Source organism: Neolamprologus multifasciatus, chromosome 19 (assembly GCF_963576455.1).
Source record: "Neolamprologus multifasciatus chromosome 19, fNeoMul1.2, whole genome shotgun sequence".
In the NCBI taxonomy this organism is placed as follows: Eukaryota; Metazoa; Chordata; class Actinopteri; order Cichliformes; family Cichlidae; genus Neolamprologus; species Neolamprologus multifasciatus.
The window spans coordinates 22,063,062-22,084,222 of record NC_140457.1 but is presented as its reverse complement, the minus strand read 5'-3'; the positions used below and the strand labels follow the sequence as shown (position 1 = coordinate 22,084,222).

Below are 21,161 nucleotides of genomic sequence, written 5' to 3'. Positions count from 1 at the left end.
GGTTTAAACTAAGCTGAAGACACATTTGTTCACCCTATCCTACATGTCTTAATTTTATGGCTTTTAGTTTTTAAATTCTTACTGTTTTTAACTTGTATTGTGTTTTTTACTTGTATTGCTGTGTATCGCTTTTATTTATTTATCTTTTTAGTTTCAAATAGTTGTACAGCACTTTGTTTGAAAGAGCTTTATAAATAAATTATTGTCAGATAATTGCCTTAAAAAGTCTCCAAAAGGCACAAACAAAAAACCTACTGCACGACAGCAGCAAAAGTCCCCTCTAACTCCATCTTTCTGTCTTTCATTTCAGTGATAAGAAGAGCGAGCGAGCCAAAGATATGCACCTGGTAAAGAAACTCACTACCCTACTAAGGAGCCGAGACATTGAGCTTGGTAAGCTAAAAATGTGCATGACGAGAGATGTCAGGTTGCATGTTCAAATCTATTTCATGTGTTATACAGTATTATATTATTAATGACTCTGTGTTCTTTTAGATATATTGGAGAGTGAAGCCAGAAGCATCTTACTAGATATCAAACACCCTGCAGTTAAGAAGCAGGTACGACCAAAATCTGATGTGGTTATTGTTTTAAATGCCCCTGTTTACTCTAATTACAGACTTCTCCTAAATCTAACCAACCTGCAACTGAAAACTAAATATAAATTGAAAAAGAGATTAAAATTAGAAGTCTGTTAAGTCTAAGAAGGATGAAGCAACTTTTACTTTTTCTTTCACATGGGACAGGAACCCAAGTAATTTCTTTTCAAATACTTGAACAGCCCTGATTGGTCCAGCAGCTCAATCCTGGGCCCCTGTTCAAGTCTCCTTGGGCACACTGGCCCTATATGTAAATATCCTTTATTTTCCAGGTGTTTTTAAATTGTGGTTGCAACCGAACTGAACACCACTGCTGCCATTATTCACTGAAAACTCTTCTTGTCAGTTTAATATGATGTTGTAATTTCAGTGTCTCCATTTTCTTTCAGGCACTGGAGTCTCTTCTGTCAAATAAAAACACACCTGTCTCTTGTCTTGTTAACATCACACGTGCCTTAGATGACACTTTGAAACGGCAAGGTAAAGTATACGTTTACTGATGACAGAAATGTAACATGAAAGAAAAAAGTGTCAGGAACTTGTATCTCATAATCACCCTGGGCTTGTTTCTGCTTTTGTTTCTGCACTTCAGAGCCTGAGGAAGTGGATGCTGAGTTACTTCAGCTCTGCTCATCACAGCTCAAACTACTGCAGCTCTACACAGACATCCAGCAACTGTATTCTGCCACAGATGTCGAGGAAACCGCTGAAAATGTGAGAACACACACACACAGATTTAAAGAAATTAAGAGCTTCTTTAAAGGTGGTGAGCTGAAACCTCGGTGCTATTCCAGTATTTCTTTCTTCCATCCTTGCAGGACTCCCTTGAAGGCATAGAGGAGGAATTGTCCCGTGTTGCACCGACCTTGCAGCGCTATGCCCAGTTCACACCAAGACCCAGTGTTTCGTTTGCCCAGGATTCGCCTGACTCCCCCCTGCCTGCTCAGGCTTTTCTCTCCCAGTTGGAGTGCACAGAGGAGGAGGAGGTTAAGGTGATCCGTAGGTCTGAAACTGAATGGAACCAGTTGGGTAAGGCAGGCAACATAAGTAGGCACATTAATGCTGTTACACTCAATCAAAACTCAGACTGAGTACTTTTCCTGTTTGTCATTTGCAGGAAACTTCTTGTTCTGGAGTTGTCTGTGTGGAAAAAGTCCACTCCATAAAGTCTGTTACACACTACAGCAGGCCGGCATCAGCCCACAGCAGCTTCTGGTAAGCTGGGGGGAAAGAATGGGTGAAAGCTGGGATCAGGATGTGACAGGATGTGTAGCTGCTGTTGAGAGAAATCTTACAAATCTTATATAGTGCATACAATTTTATATAGAATTGCATAGCTTTTTAATTTTTTACTGTATGATACATACATAATACTGAGGCTTTTTAAATCTTTGCCAAAGATGAACCACAACCCACTGGTGTGTAATTTATTCAGTAATGGCCACTTTATATTGTGATATCAGTATTCAGTATTTACTGTTAATGAGTGAAAGAACACAGACTTCGTTATCTGTCTGCGTAAGTCTACCCAGCGTGTCTGGAGCTTGATATGTTCTCACATGAAATTAGGGTGTATAATATAATAGGTCTTTGAACAAATATCAGTAATTAATTCAGTTCATACTTCCTGTTTCTGTCAGTCTTTGCTGTTGAGTGTGTGGTTGCATCGGGAGAAGGAGTTGCTACAGAAACCAGAGGAAAATGTTCGAAACCTCCACAGACTACTTGTCGCCCTCAGCAATATGAAAGGTACCTGTAAGGCTTGTCGTGTTTGTGTAGTCCGCGAGGCTAAATAATACAACTCTATATGTTGATGGTTGAAGGGCTAATTCATCTGATGTTTCTGATGTTAGATGTGCTGATGTTGGTTGGTGCTCTGGTGGTTTTCTTCAGTTGGACAACAAGAAATCAAAAGAAATGTGAACCTCAAGAAGTAACTTGGTCAGACTGGAAAAGAATAAGTAGAATAAGAGTGGCCTCTTCTTTTTCTCTTCCTCCGTTTAGGTGCAGTCGAGGAGTCATGGGACCCACAGTCAATCTCCCCCTGGTGGCAGCAAGTCCGCACTACATGTGTTCAGTCCCACAACGCTGCCGCTGCCCTGCTGGCTGCACTGGTTGCTCACCGTGCTGCTAAAGCTAGCATCACAAGCCGAGCTGATAGCAAGGTAGAGAAGCGTCATGCACTTGAGGACTGTCTTAAGCAAAAAATAGGAACATAACCCCCTTTAAAATCAACCAACACTAATGTGTGTGTGTGTGTGTGTGTGTGTGTGTCAGTTTCAGTCAGAGTGGGAGGCAGTGTCACTGGAGTTGGAGCAGTGGGTGGTGTGTGTTCGCCAGCTGGAAGATGTGCTGGTGCTGCAGACTCTGCTGTTGGTGCCTCCTCCACCAGGAGCAACGGGGGGCGCTACAGTTCAGTGCTCTATTAAAACATTGTTGGAGGGAGGCACAGGTAGAGAAATATAAGTTCAGGGAGACTTCAAGCTGTATGAGCTAATTTTTCACTTGTCATGTTTCTTTTCTTGGTTTTTCCTCACTTCATAAATTTATTCAAATGCACTGTATCGCTTCTCTCCTCAGTTACTCCTTGTTTTTTTGACTTCTTCTCTCCATGAATTCAGTGTCTTGATGATATTGACTATAGTTTTCCCCTGATGGCTGCATTCTTCTTTGGAGTGTGGGAATCTGGAACAACTGCCACAACCCATTCAAATACACTGCCTGGCCTAAGCCTAGTTAGTAATTTCAAATACATTCACCGTTTGCTTTTGTCTGTTTCAGGCGGTATTGCCGACAGTGTCTCTAAGTGGGTGTTTAGACAAGACATTTCCCCAGAGCGGCTCAAGGAAATCCTCCAGAAAAGGGAAAATAAAGAAGCAGATGACAATGTGGAGCAGAGAGACGAAGAAGAAAGACATGAGAAGGAGAAAAGCCAAGAGGACACAGACAGGACAGCAGGTGAGGACTGAGACATTAACACACGTTCGGTATGTTAGTCTTTCTGGGCAATTTTGAGATATAGTTTAACTTGAAAATCCTAGAATAATGTGGCTTCAGCTGTGTTGTTGTTTGTGGTGATTTAAAAAAAATCAAATTCAAAAAGACAAAAAGTAAAATAATGGAAATCGATTACTTAGCCTATTTTTGGACCTCTGTATCAGTAATATATGTTTTTATGCCGATGACACTATGAACTTTCTTATTAAACATAAGCTTGTTCTCAGTGCTAGTCTGGTCACCTAAAAGCATCCAACCTATAGACCACAGTCAAACCAATGATCATCAAATTAAAACTGTCTATTGCTATAAATATTTTGGACTCTAGCTGGGCACATGAGTCTGCTAAACCCCAAGAATATTGAAAGTAGAAATTGGACATTTATATAGAAAGATCTTTCTACAGTTAATGTGCAGTGTGACAGTTCTCTTTGGCTAACAGAAGACAATAGCATTGTATGGTATTTAATCATAATGATCAAGGTTTGGTTAATGATCAAATAATCACAGGAAAATTAGTCATATTTCCTGTTCTGCAGTACACATTGTTTCATGGAACCTGAATCCAAATCAGCCTCTGTTTTCTTCTGTGTTTTTCAGAGTTGCTGTTAGCGGTATGCCAGCGGTTCCCACACTCTCTCTCACCTGATTTTCTCTTCGCCCACTGCTGCTGGGAGTATGTGGTGCAGTGGAACAAAGACCCAGAGGTGTGCAAATACACAAGCACGCACACAACGTGTTATCAAAAAGTCACACGTCTCCACCCATTAGAAGGAAAAAGCTTTCCCAGATTTAGCATTAGCATACGTCTCTTCCAAGGTTGTCTCCTTGTGCTCTTCTACACCATTTCAAAACCTGCTGCTATGCTTAGATCACTCACAGCCAACACTGGTGAAAATGTAGCAGCAGCAGACAGACTTGAAGGGAAAATTAGCTAAATTTACTTGAGGTTTTTGACTTTTTTATGGGTACAGGTGCAGCATTGTAAATCTTCTATCTGTGCGCAAACTAACACATACTGTATTTAATAGTAGAAAGTGCAAACTTTCAGATTTTCATAAAGACCTGAAGAGTTCTGCAGTCTGATCTCATACCTGCTTCTCTTCATAGGAGGGTCGATATCTCTGCTGGTCTGTGGAACATTTGAAGATGGTCTCCAGTCCTCATATTCAGCAAGGTGAGTACCACGCTGGCTTTCGGTCTGTTTTATTGATCCAATAATAGAATGCATGCTTTAGAAGACAGTACCTCCCCGGTAGTCAGCATGTCTTAACTCCTCACAGGTGTTTGTACAATGATGTGGAGCACATTCATTGCCAAGCGTCTCTCAGCAGCAACCTTTCTCATGGAGAAAGTAAGTTCTGGTCATAACGAGTCGAGCTGAGCTTTGTCACTGTGTCGGGACTTTGTACAGAATTAAATCTCTTATTTTATTGATTTATTTTGAAACAGGTGGGGAAAGCACCCAAAGATCGCTTGTGTCGACGGGTAAGAGTTACATTTCAGCACCAATTCTATTCAAAATGTTTATTTACCTGTAAATATATTAGTCCATACAAATATTCAGATTTAAAGCATGTACTAAAGATCTGTGAATTTTTGTGCAGGATGTCGGGATGGGAGACAAAGCGATGACGTCCTTCCTGGGCTGCTGCGTCCAGCTGCTGAATATCCTCATGGAGGTGACTGGAGTGTTGGTTAGGAATCAGTGCCTTTTTTCTTTTATGAAGTTTTATGTAAGTAAAGGAGACAGCAGAGTGATAGCATGGAGAGTGGTTAGCATGGCAGTGAAACACTGAACGACAACAGTAGGAAGTTGGTTAGGCTTATAGAAATGGGATTTTAGTCTAATATAATGGGAAAGCATTTCTAGTTGTTAGGTTTTTTTTCCACCTGCTGCCTGATCAAAAGAGCTACTAATACCACCCTCACTGCCCAGACTGCACCAGAGACCTGATTTATTCTATGCATGTGTGAAAAGGACTTCTTCCTGTTCTTGCCATTCACATAAAAGCTGCATGACTGCTGTACTCTTGTAGTAGTGAAGAACACTCTTGCTGAAAATATCAAATAAATGGCTTGAAAAGTAAGCATTAGGAATAAAATAAGATCATATCTTTGGTTTTTCTACAAGATCTCTTTTTTCTTAATGAATATGTATAATAGTGTTTAATATAAATTGGAAAATGAATCCTCTCATTAGCCGTATTTTCCTTTTCCGTGCAGGCGGACTCGGCGGTGGAGGAGGTTTCTGCCCCAGAGTTGTCCATCGAGGAGGCGTGGTCTGGAGCCGAGGGCCCAGCTTCCATTGCTGAACTTGCCCTGGAGCAAAGAGGTGTTCACTACCCGCTGGTCCAGCACCACTGCCTGTTAGCATCCCTGCTACATGCTGCTATGACCTTCAGTGTCAAGGTCAAACCATTCAGCCTTTTTGATAGCAAGGTGAGGAGATTGACACTCTGCTAAAGTTTAGAACAAAAACGTAGACATGGAGGGACACTCACTGCTGCATTTGAATCCATCCGTCACCCACTGGAGGTTCTGAAGTCTCCGTAAAGCCACCTCCATGTTTTTTGGAGTTAGATGTGGCGACATCTGGATGACAGTAGACAGTACTAAGTTATCAGCAATTGGCAAATAGGTGGGTTAGCAAGTTTACTGTATGGTTAGCTTACTGTAACATTAACTGTGCTAACAGTTGAGAGGTCCAGTTAAGTGATTTTAGTTAGCAGACAGCTGACCACCACAGTGACCTGATGGTACTCCGGTGCTGGCAGATACAGATCACAAATGATACCAGCCTACATTTCTAATGTTTATCTATTTGTGTCACATGTGTGTTTGCAGGGTAAGAATGCTTTCTTCAGAGACCTGACGACCATCCAGCTGATGCCCAGCGGAGACATGGACCCAGGTTTGGTCTCTGTGCGACAGGAGGTAAGAGGTGGAACAAAATGCAGACAATAATCGGACAATGATGTTCCACACCCATCGCCTGATCTCCTGCTGTTCCACTTTGTCCTGTTTCAGTTCCTCCTGCGGGTGCTGACCGGTTGGGTTCAGGCTATAGATGATCCCTCTAGCTCCGCTCCACTTCCTTCAAGCGGACCCAAAGCCGAGTGGTGGCCCTCGCTGTGTTTAGAGCTCGGCTCTCTGCTGCAGGTCAACCCGGACATCCTGCGGCGGCATCTCGTCTGCGAGCTCTACAGCCAAGGACTGGATCTTCGGGCAGAAGAGGTTGGAAACTGTTTCCTTGTAGATAACGAAAACTTGCTTAAACTCACTTTAGGCACTAAGACTACTTGGTTTAGGTATTGGTTAGGTGTGGTTATCTGAAGAGGTTTGTAGCCACAAACCGTAGATCACGAAAACTTAAATCTTAAAGCAATTAATCTTCCCGTCCTCAGGTGATGTTAGAGGTGGAAGATAAGGATGTTTTGGGCTCCCAGTTGTTGGTGCTGACAGGTCAGAGGCTGAGCTACTCGCTTCTCCACAGCCAGAACCAGACGCAGGCCGCCATGGAGCTGCTGGCCCGCCTGCCCCCCACCCTCTGCACGTGGCTGAAGGCGATGGTGAGATCCCAACACTACAGCCTGCTCTTTTCCTAAAGGGTTATTTGCAAGTAGTGCTTGGAGAACTAAAGTGCATAGTTGAGTGTACATACAGGGTAAGAGTCTTTGAACTCCACATTTATGTATTTTCAGAAACAAATAGGAACCTTTGGTGTCCCCAAAGAGCCAATGTGTTGTTGTTTTTTTCTATTGCTCAACTGAATTTGGCAGTTTCTCCTTTTTGTTTCTTTAAAATGTAGTCATTGCTGAGTTCTGTTCACAGTGACAAATTCTCTGTTATAACATGAAATTGTTTAACTTTTGCTCAAGTTGGTGCAGTCATGAGTGTCCAACATGAATAATTAGCCATTAAAATCACAATAGGTTAAATTTAAGGCGTATTAAAAAACTCTTTAATAGAATTTAAATGATCTCAGTTCAGTTATATCCAGTTCCTGCTGGTTTGGTTTAGGGAGCAAAAACTGGTGGTTTGAGAGTGAGTCAGTTCACAATGACCCTAGAAGATTGGAGAGACACCCAATGAGCAGACCGTGCCCTGTCAGCTGCTCTTTCTGAAATTGGTGCAATGATGTCAGTTTTGTCTGAATTTAGAAGTAGATAAAAGCAGCACAAATTAAAATCCTGGGAGTGAGAATGGGCTGATTTATTATTACTTACAGATATAAAAACTGACTGAAATCATTGGTGAGACTGTAATAAATTAGAAAAGGTGGGGGGGGGGGGGGGGGGGGGGACTGGTCGCTGCAAGTGCTGCCCCTCAGCCAGAACGTGTAATGTAGTTTAAATAAATCATCTGGTCATTTTTAACTGGAGGTGTGGTTTATTTTGCAGGACCCACGTGAGCTGCGGTGTCCCCTGATCCCGCTGCCCCAGACCAGCCGGCTGGTCGGTCGTCTGATCGAGATACTGCCGGAGAACCACGCTCAGTACAGTCTGGCCCTCCACCTGCTGGAGGCCGTAGAGGTCCTCACCACAGAGGACTGAAGGGAAGATGCTGCAGATAGTTGGAATGTGAGAGACTGTCAGAGAGGAAGATAAAGAACTTTCTCACCCACGTTTGGAGGTTTTGTTGTTCTGCTCAGTAATCATAGGTGGTGTTAAACACGGTGGATTCAGAGGCTTTTAATCGTTTTTTTAATCCATCTTATTTCCCTGCATGTGACAGCAAATGAGATTAAATATTTGTGTTAGTACTCACGTTAAAGTCAGACACCCTGTGTGCCGTGTCAGACGACGACGACTCTTCTTCACAGATCAGAAATGTATTAGCAAGAAAAATGGACCTGATTTTTTATTTATATATGCAGACTGAACTTTAATAGCTGTGCCTGTACACCAGCTGCTCCCATGCAGAATAAAGATGCTTCTTAAAGCTTAGAGAACAGTAGTCTGAAGACCCGTTCTTTATTTTTTCATTTATAAGTCAGACAACTTTGAATTCTTAATGTTTACAAGGACTACAAGCTATTAAACAAAGGAGAAGTACCCACCAGCACCGGTTTGCTGTCACACAGTGACTCTGTAGTGCATTCTTTTCCCATACAGTAAAAGGAGCAACTAAATCAAACACTCATTTCTCCTCTGGTTTGTAGAGCTGTTTAATCACCTGGATTTGACATCTGCCTTCCCCAGAATACTACAGATCTAAACAGGGAAATGCATTTTTGAAAAAGAAAATATCCACAATCCTTATGATCAGGTATGATCTAAATGCACCAACAAAAGAAGCTTGCAGCTAGATAACAACATTTACAGCAACACTGCAAGCTTACAATTTAGAATAATTAATTCAGTGCATTTTAGGACCTTTTAAAATCTCAAAAATATGGTGGCCAAGACGTTCATATCAGGAGCACCATCTACTAAATTCAATTTTTTTAAATGACAAAGTGCATTCAAGATTGTACAGCTTTGCTGACACCAGAACTGTCAACGTATCCGAGGCACATTTTATTTGGGGCTTTACACAAGGGAGGGAGAACTGAGGGCGCTACATCCAAATGCACTTCTGACAAATTAGCCTGTAGGTGCTGTAAGTGATTGTTTTAAGGTGTAACTGGAGACTCAGGCAAACCACACAACCCAAACTTGTGTCTCTAACACAATTACGAGGTTTTTTACTATTATATCATTAATAGACGAGACAACAAACATCTCTAAAGCTCCAAAACTTGGCAACTGATACCAAAAATAGTTTAGATTAGGGGAGAAAATGAGAAATAAACGCTACAAACCAGAGGAGACAAGTGTACATTTGCCTTTGGGGTCAAATGTGGCTGTAGCACTTTTTTTTTTAAAGAACACAGACACACGTAAGCTCTCTGAATGGAAACCCCACCTATAGACCATCTTTTTACATTTGTTAAAACACATTTCAGAGACCAGATGCTTTGTTGCCTTCCTGTGCTGAGCTGAGGCTTCGTTTTTCTTCCAATAAGCATCCTCTGAGAACTACGGCACGACAGCAGATGTTTTTAGTCCTTTTTACAGCCTCCAATGGGCGTGCAAAACCTGGTCTCTGGTCAGCCCTTCAAACCGAGCCAGAGGTCATCAGTGAGCCTGGGAGACGACACTCTGGCAGCGCGGGCAGAGGCAATCCGCTGAGTTGGCGGTGTAGCGGCGACACCGTGGGCAACGGGCAGCAGAGGTGGGCGTCACTGCGATACTGTAGGCGCTCTCCTCGCGGATTACACCACCTGATAAAACACAGACAGATTCTGGTGTGAAACTTGAAGATTTGCAGGTCTATGAATGTATAGAAATGCAAAAAAACTGTCAAAGCAGTTTGAATAAAAGTAATTTCAACACCAAAATCTTACTTTATGTGACAAAGTATAGATTACTATGGTTGCATACTTTAAAAAAAAAGGTAAGGCATTGCTGTGACAGCTATCAGCTGCTGTTACTCTTATCTGGGAGTTTTAGGCTGAAGGTCCTCACCCTCCAGGTTGATGAGGAAGGTGCCATGGTTCAGCAGAGCCTCCGGATCCAGGTCTCGAGGCATCTTTGTGGCCAGGTTGACCCGAGCTGCCATCATCAGCTCAGCCAGCTGGGAGGTGGTGGAGGTGGGCTCCTCCTGGAGAGACTGGAAGTAAAGTGGATGATGGCAGGAGTATATATATTATATATATTACAAAAATTCAAGTACAAAGTAGTGCACAGTGTTTCACAAATCAAAAAATGCACAATGTTTTAACTGAGTGCTAATATGAGGCACCAGAAATACAATTTCAGTGCACAACAGCAGCTGTCCCGGTAAAGGTAGTGGCTGTAATTGATGCCGTAATTAAGCAAAGTGACATGGTAGCTTGTAAAATCAGCCAGATATTAATTGATATTTAAATTGGATTTCAGTCCGTTTATGACGTTAAAAAAAGCTGGATGGGGTTTTGGTGATGATGGGCCAATCTTTGCTCTCCCATTTTAAGTTGTTTCGTGAGTACTTCAAAAGTTTTTCCAAACTCTGCTCAAAATGAATCAAGATGAGTGAGAAACTCAGACAATTTATTTTCTCACTGTTATGCTTGAGACGGGTATATTGGGAAGCGTTTATCATGCTTAGAGTGATGCAACATCTTCCTATCAAATTCATTAATATTTCTCTTCTCTCTGCTTCAAGGTGAGAATATGAATGAGATGAGGAGAAACTAGCATCATCATAAATAATGTTTTGAGGTTGGCAGACTCTCACACTAAGCTGAAATCAGACTAAAGCAACTAAATTAGCTGATTAACTAATTTATGATGTATAGATTTATAAACTTAAATTTATGGATGCATTTATTTGTAACATTTTACAAAGTTACAGCGCATGTGGATGTTCACCTGGGGGGGGGGGTCTTCTTCCTTTAAAACAAGTTTACTAGTCTAAATTTAATTGATTAAGAAATTAGTAATCATGGACGTCCCTTCACTCCAGCAGCCGGCTTCTTTCACAGCTTGCTGAGCTCAGCAGGTTGTTCACTAACACATACTATCCTACACCAGAGGTACTAGTGCAGTATACTACAACAGATGACCCAAATACAGCATCTCTAGGTCAGTTTAAAGTCTATATCTATTTCTTTGATGTTAACAAAACCAACACAAAAACAAACCCATGGGAGTTTCTGTCACACAATCCTTCTGCACTGTAGCACACACTTCTGTTCAGTTTATATGAAGAGCCAGCTTACCTCCATGAGTTCGAACAGGAGACCTGGTTCGATGGCGACAGTGAGGTCGTACCTGGCGGCGTTTTTGCCAGGAATGGAAGACAGGAAGGAGTCCCTGATGGCACACGCTCCTTCCACAGCCTCCTCTAATCCTGGTCGCCGCCACACAGAGCTGCTTTTAATCCAGCCACTTTTAAATAATGTCTCCGCTTCTATTGAAACACAGAAAACATAGAAAGGCTGTGTGGTGGAGAATGCATGCGGCAGTAAAAGAGTAACCACAGAAAATCGAAAGACACGTACTGTCATGTCCTGGTGCGTGCAGGTACACCTCTTCAGCCATATGTGGCAAGATCGGAGCGATGGATCTCGTCACGCCATCCAGAATTTCCCTCTAAAACCGTCTGGCAGGATCTTCGACCCAACGAGTCCTCTGCATCGCAGTACAGTCTGACCGACAGAGAGACAAAGACATGAACAAAGCTACTGGAGGCAAAGGAATCTTTAACATGTTCTGACATGTTACCTGTCCTTGATGATACTGAAGTAGAAGCTGGAGAGTTCTCTGGTTATGAAGGCCTGCAGCACACGGATGACCCTGCCAGCATCAAACTCACTGTAGGCGTCTGTAACCTGGGAACAAAGAGACGTCAGCAGGGGGCACAAATGTGCTCGTTTCATTAGTTGGATGGACTACACCTTAAACACACCTTGATGCTGTACTCGCGCAGCAGGTGCAGCATGTACTGGTCGATGTAGTGCATCTGTTTGGGATCCACAGCCTGCAGTCGTGGGTCGAAGCCCTGCAGGTTTCCGAGCAGGAATTTCAGAGTGTTCCTCAGCTGGAAGGCAAACAACAGCCATGAGAGGAGATGCAGCAGGTGATATGAACGTGGCGAGCAGATAAACTGCACCTTAAAGTACCTTACTGATACTGTCCCGGGCTGAGTTGAGCGCAGAGGGGCCAATCTGGACCTCAGAGAAGACGTTCGACTCTGCCACCCACCAGCGGAGCACGTCTGCCCCGTAGGCCGGCTCAGTGGGGCCCTGGCAAAGATGACAGTTTAGAAAGTTTCTACACAGAAATGCAAATTTATCTTCTCAGTTTCAGCTTCATTTAAAATCTTTTTTTTCTGTGTTTTTAAAGTGGCAAACAAGGAAATGGTAAAATCAAAGAATCACAATTGGAAATCTTTGATGCGTGAAGTTCTATATTTGCAGAGTGTAGCTCTGACACAACATGTAGATTGCAGTGAACAATTGTCCTTTATTTAACTTTATCTTAATTTTAAATCTAGAACAGGTTGAAAAGTCTTCATCCGTTTTACCTTCCCTCCATTAATGACCACATTAGGATCCACAACGTTGCCCACCGACTTGGACATCTTCTCTCCTTTCTCACCGACTGCAAAGCCGTGGACCACAAGAGACCTGCAACAATATTCATTTTTCAGACACTTTCATCAATTTTCTTTCCGTGTATCATTATCATCTGTGTAGCAAGTGGAAGGCACGCTCACTTGTAAGGTGCCTTGTTCCGGACAGCCACACTGGTGAGCAGCGATGACTGAAACCAGCCTCCAATCTGGTCCTTTCCCTCCACATAAACGTCAGCCCGAGAGTCCGACTCCGCTGCAAGAGAAAAGCTGAGCTCTGAGCTAAACTGTATAAAATTTGAGTTCAGCATTTAATGATTTGCAAGCTATTTTAAGCTAACAACAATAACAAATTCTTAATACATCTTTAAAGCCTTTACAAATTAATCTCCCATGGGTCAATGACATGATTATGGAATTTTCTAATGATTAATACATTGTTATCTAGTATGTTTAGCAAGCAATTTCAACTCCTAGCAAAACTTAAGCTAATAACTTCAGACTTTATTGATAATTTTAACTACGCATTTTAAATGACTGAAGCATGTTTAGTTAACAATTTATTTGCTAATAATTTCATTTCTTTATCCCTACTTTTAGATAACAGCTGGAAATTTTCAAGTTTTTACTGCTTCTCGCACTATTTCAACTGTTTATCCAGTTATGTAGCAAATGAACCTTTCAACACTCTCAGTGTCCTGAATGTTTTTGAAAGGGAGTCATAAAAGGCAGGGTGCTGAGATTCATACTGTGCTAATCAGTTACAATCTTCCAACTGAACAACATGTTCATCAAAAGTCACAGGAGCTTGCAAAGAAAAGCGTCTGGACCTCTTTAAGTTGCTTGAAGACATTTCACCTCTCATCCGAGAAGCTTCTTCAGTTCTAAGGTCAAATGGACAAGACTCAGCTGTCCATCTGCATCTTAAGGATAAAGGTCACTCTTTCGAGGATGCCAATGTTCACATTTTGGACAGAGAGGACAGATGGTTTGAAAGAGGAGTGAAAGAAGCCATCTATGTCCACTGTGAGCGACCATCTTTGAACAGAGGCGGTGGTTTACGACACCAACTCTCTGCCATCTATAATCCAGTTTTGAGATCCCTCCCCAGACGCCTTAACGCCCACTCACATCCTGGGCCATCTGACCTCAGGAAATTGCATGATAAGGTGGGGCCAGGTTTCACAATGAACTCACCCGAAACTCTGGCTGATTGGGACCCACACCCAGTTTCACACCTTGGCTCAGGCGATTAGAGGATCATCATTTTGTCCCTCTGTGGGGGGACATTCCCACTAGGTTTAAATCTGGGACTCCCCACCATTTGACCTTAGAACTGAAGAAGCTTCTCGGATGAGAGGTGAAACGTCTTCAAGTAACTTAAAGAAGTCCAGACGCTTTTCTTTGCAAGCTCCTTTGTCTACAATGACCTGGATGACTGAGAACCTTCACAGACATGTTCATCAAAAGACATCACTGAGTACTGGCAGTACTGAGGCACTGCAATGGAGTGGAAGGAAGAAATGGGTTGGCTGGTAAGTGATAACACATCATTAACAAATATCCCAAAAGATTTTAAAGGTAAAAAGAGGTAAAAAGTACAAGAGAAGATGGAAAGAGACAAAAAAGAAAATACATGACTATAATACAAAGACTAGAGTGCCTGTCCCTGTAGCTGAATGATCGAACAACCTGTAACCAGAGATTTCTGGAGCCCAGCTGGGAGCCATCTGAGACGTGACTCAGGCTCAGAGTTTTCCTCCATTTCCTCTACAAATGACAACACAACCACACAGATGATGGAAAAACTCTCATACTTCAGCAAATAAGTGTCTATTTGAATCTCCTGGAGCAAAACAAGCTACTGCGCCATGTGGTAGTAGTTCAAAAATACCTTGAGTGAGCAGGATCCAACTCTAATATTGGTTGAATTGCTATTAAAAAACATTAACTCCACTCACACCCCTCGGCAAATTTTGACCCAAAATGTGCTGAATAATAATCCCCCACCCCATTACGCCACCTGCAGCCTGAACCATTGACATGAGGCAGGATGGACCCCCTGATTTTCATGTTGTTTACATCAAATTCTGATCCTATCCCAGATATTTGTGTATCTGCTATTTCAACTTTTAACCCAGTGTGTTTAGTGAACAATTTCACTTCTTTATCCAAACATATATACATCTAGTTAACTGTTTCCATACTATTACCAGTTTTAACTTTTAGTCATACTTATTAACCGGTTTTCACTTTTTCCTACTTCTGACCCTGACAGTGAGCAGGAATTTCTTCCAGTTCTAAAAACAGATAAATAAATCCAATCACCTTGTCCGGTATCTGTGATGTGCTGACGTTTGCTAATCCAGGACTCCGACTATCCCACTCTCACTAATGATGCTTTGCAAAGCAGCTTAACTGGCATGTGGGACTACATAAAGTAGCTTCAAGTAGCTTTGTCGCTAATAAAACTAATAACAGGAGGTTTGATTAGAGGCACTTGGAAACCTTCAGTCACAGACGTGTTCTGCTGCTCTGAGACAATCATTTTCAATGTCCTCGGAGAGGTTTTTACAAAATTAACAAAATCCATCTATACTTTTACATGATCTGCATAACAGGACAAACTGAAGAAATTTCAAATGTACCTTCGAGCACTGCTGCCCACGACGCTCCACTGTCAAACCAAATGTCCAGAACGTCTTCTCCACGAACATAATCACTCGCTGCACCTGCTTTACTCTGAGACAAATATATATTCACAGAAAAACTGTGATAAGTTTTACATTTACGAGAAAAACATCTCAAATATTCTCTTAGAGAAAAAAAAATGTAAAAAACATTGCCAAGAGTAAAGCCATGTGCCCTTGACTACAGTCCCTATGATGCCTTTAAAATCATTAATTGATATAGTTTCAGTTTTTCCTTGTCCACAGTACGTAAGAAAATGCTTTTCCCAGACTTATCGAAGTCCAGCCACCATTTGAAGTGTAGCTGGTAACTTACCGGAGTAGAGACAGAAGGGTGTAGAGGTAAAGTGGAAATTTACCCAATACTGGTTTATAGATATAGATAAGAAGCATATGCATGAATGACACCATCATCAGCATAGAGGTGTATTTTTGCTTAGATGTCCTTGCAAATGTCATTAATAAAAACGGGTCCCGACATGGAGGCCTGTTAATCCAAGAAAAATCTGATTTACGGCCCCCTGTGTGGACACACACTGGGTTTGATGCACCAGTAGGTTTGCTCCTAAGCTTGTACACTGGTTTAGAAATAGAACCCAGAAGGGTTGTAACACTGTTGCACATTTTTCCTAGAGTTGTTGTAGTTTTTACAAAATGCCATTGCCTAAAAAGTGGGACAGCAAAGTTAAAAATGCTTGAGGATGGGAAGGGATGCCTCTGGCAATGACATCAATGATGACATGGATGACAGTGGGAACCCTGTTATCAGTAATATCTGATTGTTAGCTGTTTCCACACATTAGTTTACGCACCTTCTTGAGCACCTCGGGAGGCAGCAGAGTCTCAATGGGAAGCTCCCACCAACAGTCGCTGCCCTTTTCTTTGAAGAGCTGTGCGATGTGGGACACAGTGTATCTGTAAAGGTCAAAGAATCACAGATGTTTGCCAGTTTGTAAATACTGTTTAAAAAAAAAGAACAAAAAAAAAAAAAAAAGAACAAAAAAAAGATTTTAAGCAAATACAGTAAATATGTGCACGCAGCTGTTGGTGTGTGTGTTTTATTATGAATGTGTTTGTTGGCTTTACTTGTTGATGAGAGCTTCTCCACTTTCTTTATGGTAGAAGACGGGGATGGGGACGCCCCAGCTGCGCTGCCTGGAGATGCACCAGTATGTCCGTCTGTCCAGCATGGTGAGCAGGCTGCTCCTGGCCGACTCGGGCAAAACACGCACCTTCTGCAGGGCCTCCTGCAAAATCCCACACACATACTTCTTTAGACAAAACTGGAAATGTGAAGCACTCCCGCTCACTGGAAGAAATGAAGTGTCAGGTACAGAAGAAAAAACTAATCTGGTCCAAATCATCTAAATCTATTTTACCTTTGCTTTGTCTTTGAGTGACTCTGTGTTGATGAACCACTGTTTGCTGGGTCTGATGACTACAGGTTGCTTTGTCCTCCAGTCATACGGGTAACTATGGACGCACTGCTCCTCCTTCAGCAGAGCATTGCACTGCTTCAGCATTGAAATCACTGAGTGAAGCAAACATCAGATACATCCATCATCAAACAAGAAACAAACACATTTTCAAAACATTTTTCTATCTTGATTAACATTATTATTAAAAAATTGTTTATTTTTAGCAGCCTGTAGAAACCCTGTGTTCTGCCCTCTTTTTCATGTTTTTAATACCTTTATCGTTTCCTTCTGTCATTACAGAAAGCTTCTGTAGTTCAGGTCCAGCTAATTCATTGAATGTCCCATCTTCATCCACCATACATTCCTTTGGTAGAAGAATAATGTGCACAAATACATCAGGTTTTATCATATCCTGTAGCCACATTATTCAACAAACATGGTCCAAACTGTTAAATAAAAATCTCCTTGCATGTATATTGGCTATACTGATTAATGTTTGTATTTTATTTGCTTTTCACAGATTTCAGCCAACTCACAAAGCTTTCAAAAGTCAAAACTTAAGAAATTATGTCTGTGTGGGTTTGTGTGTACAAATTTTTTTTTTAAAATACATTTCCAATTGGATTTTTTATATATTTCTGTATTTTCACCTTAGTTATTTCCCCAGAAATATGTTTTTTTTTTTCTGTATTTCTTCCTACTTTTGGCTCATTGGGGCCTCCATATACCCACAGGTTTTTTCTTGACTGTTGGGATTTTTAGTTTTTACACACAGAACACACCACAGGCAGTTTAAACTGCGAGGCCACACTGTAGTCCTCCATCCCATGCGCCGGTGCCGTGTGAACCAATCCAGTTCCCTTCACCATGGTCACGTGATTAGCTGGCAGCAATGGCACTTGTTTGTCAGGAATCGTGGGATGTTTGCAGATCCCACCTTCAAGCAGGGAGCCTAGGAGAGGAAAAAGATGGAGAAACAACTCTGCTCGTGTTCTCAAACTTTGGGGCAGGGTCCACTGATGGGACGCAGAAGGAAAAATACAGAGAAGAATTTTATTTCCCCAAAATTCAACCTGGATTATTTTTGTTAAAAGCTCATTTCTACTGCAGGAAGTATCATGTCTGCACCTGGTAATGTGATGCTTCAGACACTGTGTTACCTGTAAAGGTGCCTACAGTCTGCAGGTCTGTGCCCAGCAGTGCTGCTATGCTGGCCGTCCGCTCAGTTGCTACTAGAAACTTCTCAGAGTTGTCCGCTCTCTTCACCACAGAATACCTGCAAAAAAGACAGAAAACAACTCACTCAAAACCCCACCACGCTATCCACGTTACTGACATCATAATAATAGTGCCTGGGTTAGACAATGTTTGGTTTAAAACAAACAAACAAATACACTCTATAGTTATGAAATGGAAACGCATCTCTTAGGTTTAGGTAATAAAGTCATGATGACATCTTATAAACAGAAACAAATCGTTTGCTTTTTTCACGACTGTCACATTTTGCAATGAGACCAAGCTGGACGAGTCTCCAGTGTGTGGTGCTGTTCCTTACTGGGCATTTGGCATGTAGCAGACAGCCTGGTTAGCAGGAATGGTCCAAGGCTGGGTGGTCCACACCAACACAGAGACACTTTCCATCCCTGCACAGACACACACAGTCAGGAGATTTCATACCAGGTGAAATATGACTAAAAGCTTTATCCACATGTGTGCTTCACCTTCTTGTGAAGCGATCTTTGGTGGAAGCGTGACGAGGGGGAACGTGGCATAGATGGCTCTGCTCACATGCTCGGGGTTGTACTCTAGTTCTGCCTCTGCCAGAGCTGTTCTGTAAAAGTTGCAGCAATAGATTCAAGATTAGAAGAAATTATTACAAAGATGTAATAACTGCAATAAACTGCATTACCCGGATGAAGGAGACCAGAAGACAGGCTTGTAGTCCTGGTAAATGAGCCCCTGAAGAACAAAGAGGGACAACCACATTAGACCATACACTGGAAGCTAAAGATATCTCAGTGAGTCCCATTATGATGTTTAAATTAAATAAACAAATTTTTAAAAAATAAATAAATAAGATGTTCTCTGACTGGAGTTTGGGGGTCTGTTAATCCAGCTGACACAAAGAAAGCCTGGTCATGCTGAACTTGCTTTGTAGGTACATCACTCTACTGTGACACTGCCTGATGCTTAGATCAGATCATCACCCACCTTACTGTGCATCTCTTGGAAGACTTTCAGCTGAGCAGCCTCGTAGGTGCCATCAAAAGAGTAGTAGCACTGATCCCAATCAGCCATCACCCCCCAGCGCTGGAATGCAGCTTTCTGGCGGGCTATCGCTCCCTCTGCAAACTCCCGCGCTGGATGAGACAAACCAAACAGCAGCTGCATAAAATCTGAATAAAAGTCACCAGAAAAAGCCCTCTTTCTACTTCCTCCTTCTTCTTCTCACCTTTCTGTCTGATCTGCAGAGGACTAAGGCCACTCGTCCCCAGGTCTCCCAGAGCCTTCAGCTCAATAGGGAGGCCGTGGCAGTCCCACCCTGGGATATAGTGCACCTGCCGCCCTCTTAGCATCTCAAAACGGTTACGGATGTCCTTCAGGATCTGAATGGAATAATAATTGAGAAGCTAGTAAATATTTACAAATCATGAGGGCAGGAATAAATACGCCGTTGTTCGCATCCAAAAGCTCCGTCTTAAAAATTTGTTACTTGGGGAAACTTTCACTTTAGGAGGAAGAGTAGGTGAAATATACTACTTCCTTGTTACTCTAACCTTCCCAGTCTCAAATTCCTTTGGAATGTATTTCCTTTTAACTGGGCTCATTCAGAGTTCCTTTAACAGAATAAATTTGATGACTTTTGTTGTAAACCTATTATCAAAAAGGACATCCAGGAGAAACCTTGGAGTACAAAATGTTATCTTTAACAGTTGATGTTTAAAGGACTAGTATAACTTTTATAATGAACAGTGACACAATTTTTGGATTTAAAAAGACTAAAGGTGGGTCAGGGTTGGTTGGCAGATGGTGTTAGCCCTGCAACAGGTAGGTGATCTGTCCAGGGTGTGACAGCTGGGGTAGGCTCCAGCTCAACTACAATGCTGAATTGGATAAGTGAAAGAAAATGAATGGATGGATGTGACCTTATGTACAAAGATGCTTTTGTTTTCCTCGTGAAATGCACTCATTATTCTACACGTGTTTTGTGGTATAACATTATATTTGCAAACCAATTTTCATTGGAGGAGGACTTGATGATAGAAAGCTGAAAGGTTTCATATTTACCTTATTGAGAGCGTGTCCAACATGAGGGTCTCCATTAGCATACGGAGGTCCATCATGAAGGCAGAACTTATTCTTGGCCTTCCTCTCCCGCTGCCATGAGTACAAATCTGCAAAACCACACTCCTGCAAAAAACAAAAATTAATATCTATTAAATCTTGAGTGAGCTATTTCCAATATGTATGAAGGCATGATATAAGTATTTTATCACGTGTGACCAGGCTTAGTAATCCCATTCCTGTAACTTTTACTCATTTGTGTTCATTTATAATTTTCTCAAGTCAAAATAGTTTTATTTTCTTCTTTTACTTTCTTTGTAAAATTTCTTATAATGTCTTGTGCTAATCACGTTACAGTAATCCCTTTAATATTTCATGAATAGCACTTTAAACTGCCTTGTCGTTGCAATGATCTGCATGTTTCAGCTCAAAATTGAAATCAAGACTAGTTAAAAGTAACAATGATATAGCTGTGAGCCTGAACAGTCATGCCGAATTAAAGACTAAATGCTAAACAAAAGTATAAACTATTCGTGTGTTGTACGTTATCAAAGCCACTTAGTAAGCAACATAAAAACAAATAGAATTTGACAATTTTTGAATGAGATTTCGTTAGCCTGCTGTACCTGTTGTATTTGGAGTTCTCGGTCCAGAAGGTTCTGTCCGGTCAGTTTCATCGGGAACTCGGTCTTGGGCAAAAGCACTGAATCCCGGTACAGTGCGTTACCGGAGCCGTTCTCTGCGGGCTGACCATTAACTTCACCCGAACCGGTACCGTGGCAGCGGCGGCTGGAGGTGCAAGACCGAGCGCCGTGCAGGAGGAGACCGCCTTCCCGCTGTGACCTCCGTGCCCATCGCACTAGCGTCTGGCTCCCCGCCGAACTCCGGCACAGCAGCCGCAGCATGGACAGACGAATAGCTCTGCGGCCGAGCTGCTAACTCGGAAAAACAGACAGCTTTGTTGTTTCTGCGTGAAGTTTCCGTGTTGTTTTAGTCCGCCCTTCTGTATTAGCGTGCTCTGTTTCCTTCGGAAGAAATACAGGAGAGGACAGCTACGGAAAACCAGCGGG

General features: G+C 42.1%; 2 protein-coding genes across 8 annotated transcripts in view; one reads left to right on the top strand and one right to left on the bottom strand.

The window, feature by feature from the left end:
* rab3gap2 (RAB3 GTPase activating protein subunit 2 (non-catalytic)) overlaps positions 1-9,458 on the top strand; it is a 22,073-nt gene extending 12,615 nt beyond the window's left edge. For 4 of the 7 annotated variants that reach the window (XM_085143006.1, XM_085143003.1, XM_085143005.1 and 1 more), the window contains 20 exons: positions 311-393; positions 496-560; positions 989-1,079; positions 1,192-1,313; positions 1,418-1,628; positions 1,717-1,814; positions 2,240-2,348; positions 2,604-2,764; positions 2,877-3,051; positions 3,381-3,557; positions 4,197-4,303; positions 4,707-4,773; positions 4,880-4,950; positions 5,049-5,084; positions 5,204-5,293; positions 5,823-6,038; positions 6,444-6,533; positions 6,627-6,833; positions 7,004-7,168; positions 8,000-9,458. In XM_085143006.1, coding sequence (XP_084999132.1) covers positions 311-393; positions 496-560; positions 989-1,079; positions 1,192-1,313; positions 1,418-1,628; positions 1,717-1,814; positions 2,240-2,348; positions 2,604-2,764; positions 2,877-3,051; positions 3,381-3,557; positions 4,197-4,303; positions 4,707-4,773; positions 4,880-4,950; positions 5,049-5,084; positions 5,204-5,293; positions 5,823-6,038; positions 6,444-6,533; positions 6,627-6,833; positions 7,004-7,168; positions 8,000-8,152 — 2,494 coding nt within the window. In that variant the 3' untranslated portion in view covers positions 8,153-9,458. The remainder of the gene's footprint in view (positions 1-310; positions 394-495; positions 561-988; positions 1,080-1,191; positions 1,314-1,417; positions 1,629-1,716; positions 1,815-2,239; positions 2,349-2,603; positions 2,765-2,876; positions 3,052-3,380; positions 3,558-4,196; positions 4,304-4,706; positions 4,774-4,879; positions 4,951-5,048; positions 5,085-5,203; positions 5,294-5,822; positions 6,039-6,443; positions 6,534-6,626; positions 6,834-7,003; positions 7,169-7,999) is intronic. The other 3 variants (XM_085143008.1, XM_085143007.1, XM_085143004.1) reach the window with 1 other exon arrangement.
* iars2 (isoleucyl-tRNA synthetase 2, mitochondrial) lies at positions 8,658-21,161 on the bottom strand. The gene is given in 24 exon segments (XM_085143011.1): positions 8,658-9,864; positions 10,109-10,253; positions 11,344-11,534; positions 11,626-11,713; positions 11,715-11,772; positions 11,849-11,955; positions 12,033-12,164; positions 12,247-12,369; positions 12,651-12,753; positions 12,843-12,954; positions 15,347-15,440; positions 16,201-16,303; positions 16,475-16,635; positions 16,768-16,919; positions 17,080-17,170; positions 17,589-17,758; positions 17,967-18,082; positions 18,362-18,449; positions 18,528-18,637; positions 18,716-18,765; positions 19,018-19,166; positions 19,259-19,412; positions 20,095-20,217; positions 20,718-21,161. Coding segments are annotated over 24 exon segments (3,045 nt in total). The 5' UTR covers positions 20,997-21,161; the 3' UTR covers positions 8,658-9,718.